Raw genomic sequence first — 9,013 nt, forward strand, 5'->3', positions numbered from 1 at the left:
AATATCGTAAGACTAATCTAACAAGCAAGTTTACACATATAGGAGTTGTGGTCGAGTAGGGTTCAGGATTTGTAAAAATGCGGTGACTGTCTTTCACAGAAAGTTTCTCAGTCAGTAACACTGCGAAGTCGAAACTAATTGTGGTAGGTTGTAGAACCAGATCCGAGGAGAGAACAGCAAATCCAACCCGAACGCACATTAGTTTAAAACGTACGCACATGTTTTTCTGATCGATTCTGTTTCGATAAAAACGTCTAGTCTAAAATAAAACCCCAAATTATGACATTATTGTGTTAATAATTTATTTATATTATTTCCTTTTAGTACTTGAACTAAGTGACCACTCCCCTGGTTCAAAGCGTAGTTCCCGCAAACCTGCGCGACACTACTGTGCTTGAACAGCAGAGAGGGCTGTTATTGCTGTAAGTTATCACTCGAATTATCGCTGAACTGTTTCCTGATGTTTGATGGTCAAGTACAAAGAATAAAGATTTAAATATCTTTCTCTCTCCCGTGTTTGCGTTTGAATTTTTGTGAGAAGACAATTTTTTTGTTTGTTTTCTGATTTTTGTGCGTGTGTGTATTCATTTGTTCAATGAATCATTCAAATGTAATCAATAAATACTCCATTTTATTTCAGACATTCAATATTTCCTTCAAATACCCATAAGGCTTTAAACAGCGTGGCATTGCACAAGAACGTGTTCATTTGTTTTAAAAGGCAAATAGACAATAATAGGCTATTTAAACAACGCTGGCTATCCTGGTATAAATAGCCGAAAATATATGCACAACTAAGTGTGCTACTGCGACTCAACTACTATGCTGATGTTTTCATCTGCATTTGGTTCGCATGAACCAGTCAAGCATATTTCATTGTCAAAAGTTGAATACAAGAATTTGTTAAAACCTATAAGAAGATATAATGTATCTTATTTTCCTCTGAAAATGAACCGTAGAAAAATACAGTCAAAAAATACAAATATAGACTTCTTCAGTGCGGATAAAACACTGCAAGGTATCAAAATAAAACAATGAGACCGCAGAAAGTTTGATAAACAGATATAAACCACAAGTGCATGCCAACGTGGTCTAGGGGTGTCAATCATGTCATAGTGAATAAAACATGCAGGTCATTTAATTAACGACAGTACGACATTCGAAAGACTAGCGCCCAGCTTGTGTCCAGAGTCACCTCTTTCTGAATTTGTTAGCGCAAAGACCTCGTCAGAGCAACGGCAGCACAGAATCTGTCCATCGTGCAGAATGTGCTGAAAATTGTGTCGCTTTCCCGTTCAGTCACATTCTTCCACATTTCATACTCGTAACGTCACACAACGTTTGCTGATCGACACATTTCGCCCCATTTCAAACGTCTTCAGGCATCCCCCTTGCTTGAACCTCTTACCAGCTCAGTCACGTGAACTGTACTTTACGTTAACAATCAGCTTTCTCACACCGAGTGATCATAGCAGGTCAGAAACTGCTGTGCGCGTTCACACAAGTCCCGGCAAGGAGAACGCGCAAGCCGCCAAGAGCCCCGTCTTCTGCTGCATCCTCTCCCGCTGCTTCAGATGCACGCGCCCATGCCTCTTCCTCTCGTCGCTTCTCGCGAAGCGACGTCCACACACGTCACAGGAGAAAGGCTTCTCTCCGGTGTGCGTGCGCATGTGTGTGGTGAGATGGTCGCTACGGCTGAAGCAGCGCATGCAAACGCAGCACTGGAACGGCTTGTGACCGGTGTGGATGCGCACGTGACGGTTCAATTCGTCGGAGCGAGAAAAGCGGCGATCGCAGCTCTCCACGGGGCAGCAAAACGGTTTTTCCCGAGCGGCACCTTTCCTGGTTGTCGATTTGGCAGTTTGGGATCGGCTCTTGGTCGTTAAAGAGTTGGAGAAAAGCAGCGAGTCCAGCACATCCGCCAGTGCGGTGGAGGAGCAGCCCAGGTCAAGCACTTGGCCGTGGGGGAAAGATCTATAGACAGTGTTTCCGTGCAGAGAGGACGGGGCGGGGGCTGAAATCTGGGCAGTGAAGTTAGGCGAGTTGTTCAACGGGCTCGGAATGTTTTGCGTGCATTCATCTAGGTAAAATGGCTCCTGTTTTATCCAAGTGTCTAAAGCAGCCGCGGAGTCCGTCTCTGGGCAAAGTGGAGAGAGCAGGTCGATTATGTCATCCAGGTCTGCGTCCTGGCTTTCTGACATGTTAAACTCATCAAAGAGGTCGCAGCCATGGCAACTGCTGTCCCATTCCTGCTTAACAGTCACGGGGAACGGTTGCTGCAGGCTCACAACGTCCATAAAGTCATCTGCCGAGTCGCTGCAAAACGGCTCCGGGGAACCGAGAGAAGGCGTGGAGCTCCCCGTGGAGCCCACGGATTCTTGACGGAAGAGTGCGCTACCACGGGAGTTCTCACTTAGTGCGGCCGGAGAAAAGTCTTCGGGGTGGATCGCGAAGTCTGGATTTGTGGAGTTGCCGACGATTTCCGTGATCATGTTGAGGAGAGTGTCTGCGCTGCATGGTGCAGCATCCGTGTGGAAACGGCCGATATACCCCAGTGGAGACGGAGGCAGCCCGTCGCTAGAGCATTCACCTTGGTCTAGCAGAAAATCAGGATCAGGCTGCTCAACTTTAGGTTTCAGGAGCCCACAGCCTGGGAGGGAGGGGGGGAGGTGTCATTACATAAGCTTGCGCCCACTGATGCATATATGACTCACTGCCTTCGGTCTAACGTGATCAGCACATCAGTTCAATTATTGAAGTAAAGATTAATACCCATATATTGCCTAAATATTTTTGCAAAACAGATCATAGGTTTTGCACGCGTTAAAACAGTGGGTTACGTTTTCATTTTAGTTAAGATAAAGACTAATTTCGTAAATTTATCGCACAAAATTGGCTGAAATGTCACAATGCACTTACCGGAATTGGGCACTGTCTGAGCAGGTCGCTGGATCTCGAGGGACGCCTGTGCAGCGTTCTCTGTCACTGTGCAGAGGAAATCCAACGCGCTGAAGTCCACTGTATTGAACATGTTTGTTTGTTTTTTCGTTCTGGTTCCGTTACAAGGAGAAGCCGCAATCCACAGGTCACCTAAATACCACTCCCCTAGAGAGTGAAGTAATAAACCTCCGGTTTATGTTACGGGATTCCCTTTCGCGTTCCTGTTAAGTGCAGATCGTTTAGTCGCTTTTCGGTTTCTGTTCCCGTCGCTGTGTTTACCGGAATCCCTCGTCCCTCTTTTATATGGTTTGGCTCCACCGGGGCTCCGCCTTCCCTGTCATCTACGTCGGCATGAGGATTCCCTGCCGTGTATTGACTTCGGTCAACTCCTGCCCATAAATGGGCAGAGGATGTGACGGGGTTCCCCTCCGAAAATGGGCACGGGACTGTGACGTAGAGGCAATTTTCCTGAAGACCAATGCGGAAAAATGTTGCTCAGACTGAACTCTTTGTGAATGGAGGGCACTGGAACGCCTTAATGGTAAATATCTTACGTATTATTTGTTTATCTGGTGGAAAAATAGCCTAAAAGTCAATCATCACTGCGTGCGAGAGAATGCATGTAATATCTCCAAAACTCAAATCCTTTAAAGCCCAAAACGAAGTTGGTTATGAGCCATGAAATGTTTGATACCTGTATATGTAATAGTTTATGTTTTGTCTTTGCGTCTCTGGCATCGTCGAAAGACGTGGCTATCTTTATATGCTCAAGGGATGTCACTATATATATTTTTGCAGAGCGGTGTGAGTCTTATATGAAAGTACATCAGACTGTTCAGAGCTTGGATCAACAAGTTTAAGTCTAAGTTACAGTAGTCTCTTGCAACAGCCTCCTCGAAGTGCAACATTCAGCACCACGGACAGCGCCAAGAGTACGCCGATGCACCCGAGTTCGGAACTTTCCGTTCCTATCCGCCGGAAGAGACATTTTAATGCTGCTCAGTGCAGTTTTACTTCATTTTGTTATATAGCTAACTAACTTGCCTAACTATTGTACTTTGTATGTATTTGATTTACGATTAGGCTACTTTATGCAGTACTATCTGGTTAATTAACTCGTTTTTAATCACTAAACCGAAAGTACTATGTGAGCTGTATTTTTAAACTTAACAAGTGCGTTTCTGGATCTTTCTTTCGTATTTGTATTTTTTTAATCACAGCTAAGTGCTTGAGTATTTTTAATGTCTCTCCAGTGTGTACTTTTAATTCAGTGACATTATTTGTTGTTTATTGGCTTAATGTACGATTAAGTTGTTCATTTTTAAGTTTTGCATTAGCCTAAACTATTTTGATAAGGTTCAATTTTGAGTGGACAATAAAACCTTTGTTTTTTTGAGTGGTTTGTTTGTTTTGAGTGGGTAATGTATCTCCCTGTTGTCGGTGCTTGATTACATTGCAGAATTCTGTACACAGCGCCTATGTAGATCTACTGAAAAAGCCTGTTGCACATGTAGATAGTAATTCATTTTTCTTTAATGGCCTCTTTTGTGTTTCCTTTTAAAGTGTGATTGTATTTTGGTTGGCCACACCACTCACTAAACATCTCACAGATCTACTGTTCTTCAAGGCAGTCCCTTTTACATGAGAAACTGGTTTTTAGTTTTAAATACCCTTCTGTGTACTTGTTTTCCTGCAGTACTGAACAGGTTATTCCCAAGACCTAAAGTATTGTTACAGTTTAGGATCCTATGATAACAAGGTGGTATCTTCAGGAAACTGGTTTATTTTATTCTTGAGGATGCATTATTTATGAACATTTTAACACTAGTACTGTTTTATTATACTATAAACCATCCTATGATTTAACATTTCTCAGTTTCGTAGGACACTGAGACTGAGTGTGTTTTGGTTGGTCACACCATTCACTTAACATCTCACAGATCTGCTGTTCTACGGGGGATTCCCTTGTACTTGAGAGGCCAGTTGTTAGAATACCATTCTGGATTTTTTATTTTTTATTTTTTATTTTTTTTTGCTGACTGTTACAATTACTAAGTTTTAATTTTGGTGCTTTTTGCAATTCTGAAGAAGTTACTCCCTGAATGTAGGGTATTGTAACAGTTGAGAAAATCTACGGACATATTGATGTCAGTATTCTATTAGTCTGTTGATTCAAGTGCTAAATGCTCTAAAAGTGATGTGCAAAAAATCACATTAAGAATATTAAACACTTCTCTCATCTATCATTCTTTATATGCTATCAACTTTCTGATATTGTTGTAATCAGAAAGTAAAAGGCACAAAGACAATGTCTTTGAAAAAGCCATTTAAACTTCATACTGAATAGTGTTATTATTATTGTTGTTTTGTTGTTGCTGTTAAATAATAATAATGTTCTAACTAATAATAGTATTATTATTACTGTTAGTGTTTCTTTTATAATAATAATAATAATAATAATAATAATAATAATAATAATAATAATAATAATAATAATAATAATAATAATGGGATTATTATTCGCTACTGGTTATTTATTCTGCAAGATTTAATCTTTAAAGCATAAATCGCCATTTTTGTGACACAGTTTTGTTTCCGGATATAGACCAAAAATGGAGCTGCCCATAAATAAGATGTACGTGATTTATTCTCTCTCTCTCTCTCTCTCTCTCTCTCTCTCTCTCTCTCTCTCTCTCTCTCTCTCTCTCTCTCTCTCTCGGACATTTCTCCCATTTGACTGAGTCTCCGAGGCGTAGGCGCGCGCCAGGGTACCCCATTCCCGTTTCGGAAGGCTGTCGAGCACGAGGCATTCCCCGCGCCTCTAAAAATACCAGCGCCTACAGAGCGCGTGCCCGCCAAGCTCTCCAGCGGCGGAAGCTCCAGTGTGTGAATGTCAGCTCGCCTCTGCATTCAGCGACCCTGATTGGCGGATGCGGCTTTCTTTCTCACTGTAAAAATAGATATATTGTCTGTTTAACAGCCATGTTAACTTTGAGAGCGAATAATAGATAGTAATTATACAGAGTCATGGTCATTCCGCCTACGTAACACGCTATATTAAGCAGAAATTATATGAAAACTGTAACAAGTTGATGTGCTACTGCCTCCCACGGCAGCTCGCCTGAATCAGCTCAGTCTAGCCTATATGTAAACTTCTTTTACTGTAAAATTATCTCCACTGCACTCCTACCAACAAAAATGAATCCTAGATTCCTACGTTTTCTTACAAGAATACACCAGGTAATTACTGGGAGAAGCTAACATAATCTTTAGTGTTAACTGATCTGAAATCAGTGTTTTCATTTCTTTCGCTGATTGACAGGGTTAAGGTTTCAGTGGGTGAGGTTGGTCTTGCATCAGCCTCAATCTGCCCTTGAGATGAACATGAGGACTGAGTAAGATGGCGACCTGGAACACAATCACAGTGAATCTGATTCGTCCTCCATGAAAGTGTCTGTCTTGCTGACACTGAGTTATATTTAGAGCTCAAACATTCATTCTTTCAGAACTGTTTGGCTCTTTGTGGTGTGTGTGTGTGTGTGTGTGGTCTTGACATAGACATGTGCAGGGCCTTGGCTAAGAGATGTGTCATAATGATCGTGCGTCAAGCAATGCCAGAATAGCACCTGTGGCTCACCTGGTTCAGGTGCTGGTGCAAGGTGTTGGTAACACCAATATGTTGGGTTCAGTTCCTGGGTAGATCATGTACTGTTATACTGGTAAACAAGTTGCTTTATCTAATTCCATAAATATAAATGTCTCCCACGAACTAGATAAACAAAAGAGTGAGGAGTTGGATGAACACTTAAATGTCAATGAAAAGACAACAGTCAGTAAGCAGAAAACTATTGATGACTCGGGTGTGCTTTTTATCCTTGATAGGTCAAATATTGTGTATTTCTTATTTTTGATATTTGTTTTTCTCTACTACACAGTTCCTCTGTATATCTATATATCTGACACTATATACATGGCTCTAGGAGAAGGGCATGCAAACACACACACACACACACACACACACACACACACACACACACATACGGTTTCGTACAGCTGTTCAGCCTTGGGTCTTCAGCAGAGGACGGTGCTCAGGGTCAATGTGACATTGAGTAATGCACCAAAAGGTTGGAGGGAAAACTATAAAACTACATAAATCAGATTTGCATTACGATGTCTGGACTGTAATATCATGTAATCTTTCATTCTCTACACAGTTATATAACTGTGTGAAGCTACTGTGCACTAAGGACGACAACATTTGTCTCTGCTAATTCATGAGATCTCACAGAGAGAGAGAGAGAGAGAGAGAGAGAGATAGAGAGAGAGAGAGAGAGAGAGAGAGAGAGAGAGAGAGAGAGAGAGAGAGAGAGAGCGAGCAGTTTATTGACTCTATCAGCAGATTAAACTTTAGTCATCAGTTTTATCAGAAAGCAGTGGCTTGCTTTGCTGACCCTCACCTTTTCCAGGATTAGTCCCTCCTCTCTCTCTGGTTCAAGTCTTTATAAACATTCAAGGCCGGAGTTTGGTTTCTTTCTGGCTTAGCATCTATACACACATATCCACACGTACACCTACATACACTGGAACTGTATTCAAATATTTACAAATATGGATGAACACTAACATCTATGACTTTGTTACATTGACTGTGCTGTCATCTACATCTCACACATACAGACTCGCACCCAGAAACACATACCTACTCACTATGGACTGCATTGAAGGCTCAGAACCTGAGGCACGTAAGTGACATTTCACAGATATGTTTCAGCCATATATTGTGCTGTCTTTGTTTATTAATATGTAGCTACAATTTATTAAAAATGTGTTTAGTGGTTTAATTGGATTTAATATTTGATTTAATATTTCATCTTTTTGCCATTAGATAGATCTCATCAAGAGCTTTAATCTGATATATTCCAGGAGATCTATTTGATGGCATAAAAAGATATTTTTTCAGTTATTTTGCAAAAGATGTTTTTCACTCAGAATGTCTCTAACACCCATCTGTTTTCAAGCCCTGGTGACACTGTTCACTTCTCCGGTGACTCTCACACTTTGTTGCTCCACCGCTGTACTGGTCCTGGTTTTGGCCAAGTACATGCTGGGATGGCCTCGGTCCTCCACAGCGGATGTTCCCCTGCCCAGCCTACCCAGGGTGCCCGTCCTGGGCAGCCTGCTGCACCTGCGCTCATCGCTCCCGCTGCACCTCCTCTTCACGCAGCTGGCCGGCGAATGCGGGCCCCTATTTGGCCTGCATGTGGGGCCCCACCGCACACTGGTGGTGAGCGGCGTGGGCCTGGCCAGAGATGTGCTGCTGCATAAGGGCAGGGACTTCGCCGGGCGGCCCAAGATGGTAAGGGCTGCCCGCGTCTGCCATGCCGGAACGGGGAGGGGATCGAGCAAGGGCTGTGTGTTTTGTTGTATGTGCGAGGAGAACCTCTCTGGATAAAGTTTTGCGGTATCATGATTTGTATCATGATGCTGTCCGGACAGCAGAGTCCCTTGCAGTCTTCAAACGCAGACTGAAGACCCATCTATTTGCAGAATATTTAAAGGACAACTGACTCTGCTCCTTTATTGACTGACTAATTTAATACTTATTGTAGGGCATTATTCATGCTTTTTAACGAACTATAGCACTAATTGTTTATAGCACTTATCATTGTTTAAGATAGACCTTATGTATTTTGCACTTCTAGGTATCAGCATTCATCCCTGTATTCTACAGTTTTCTAGTTTATTGGTATGTTTAATTCTAACCTACTATCCTGTACTTGGATATATTCTATGAGTAAATGACAAAGCACTTTTTAAGTCGGTCTGGATAAGAGCATCTGCTAAATGTCATAAATGTAAATGTAAATGTAAAATTAACAGGTACAGGAATCTTTTCCATGATAATTAAGTATGAAATTCAAGCACCAGACTGAAAACTTGACCTGCACTACAGATGTGAATGAAATGACACATGCTTCTCTTTACAATGGTAGAGCTTAGTAAGAAGTGTATTAAAAATACAGATCCTATAGTATGCATGTGCCAGGTTTTAACAAACATTGAATGGCTTGCT

The 9,013-nt window shown here is 42.0% G+C and overlaps 2 protein-coding genes and 1 long non-coding RNA gene across 3 annotated transcripts in view; 2 read left to right on the top strand and 1 right to left on the bottom strand.

Annotated features, from left to right (window-relative positions):
* Positions 1 to 672: 672 nt before the first annotated feature.
* egr4 (early growth response 4) lies at positions 673 to 3,050 on the bottom strand. Its single transcript, XM_026998751.2, has 2 exons — positions 2,920 to 3,050; positions 673 to 2,650 (listed from the first exon to the last, which is right to left on the bottom strand). Exons 1-2 carry the CDS (start codon positions 3,029 to 3,031, stop codon positions 1,497 to 1,499), a joined length of 1,266 nt encoding a protein of 421 aa, XP_026854552.2. The 5' UTR covers positions 3,032 to 3,050; the 3' UTR covers positions 673 to 1,496.
* A 357-nt stretch (positions 3,051 to 3,407) lies between these two features.
* LOC113570354 lies at positions 3,408 to 4,336 on the top strand. Its single transcript, XR_003409895.2, has 2 exons — positions 3,408 to 3,481; positions 3,739 to 4,336. It is a non-coding gene; the product is annotated as an uncharacterized LOC113570354 (long non-coding RNA).
* Positions 4,337 to 7,490: 3,154 nt separating this feature from the next.
* LOC113570353 (steroid 17-alpha-hydroxylase/17,20 lyase) overlaps positions 7,491 to 9,013 on the top strand; it is a 7,973-nt gene continuing 6,450 nt past the window's right edge. Inside the window, exons 1-2 of the mRNA XM_026998713.2 lie at positions 7,491 to 7,682; positions 7,959 to 8,296. Of these exons, the coding sequence (XP_026854514.2) occupies positions 7,553 to 7,682; positions 7,959 to 8,296 (468 nt within the window). The 5' untranslated portion in view covers positions 7,491 to 7,552. The remainder of the gene's footprint in view (positions 7,683 to 7,958; positions 8,297 to 9,013) is intronic.

Source organism: Electrophorus electricus, chromosome 22 (assembly GCF_013358815.1).
Source record: "Electrophorus electricus isolate fEleEle1 chromosome 22, fEleEle1.pri, whole genome shotgun sequence".
NCBI classification, from domain to species: domain Eukaryota; kingdom Metazoa; phylum Chordata; class Actinopteri; order Gymnotiformes; family Gymnotidae; genus Electrophorus; species Electrophorus electricus.

Excerpts from the sequence above, each read along its gene's own strand:
- egr4 (XM_026998751.2), bottom strand. The coding sequence starts at position 3,031 with ATGTTCAATACAGTGGACTTCAGCGCGTTGGATTTCCTCTGCACAGTG. Across the intron at positions 2,651-2,919 it reads TCAGACAGTGCCCAATTCCG|GCTGTGGGCTCCTGAAACCT; the intron begins GTAAGTGCATTG and ends CCTCCCTCCCAG.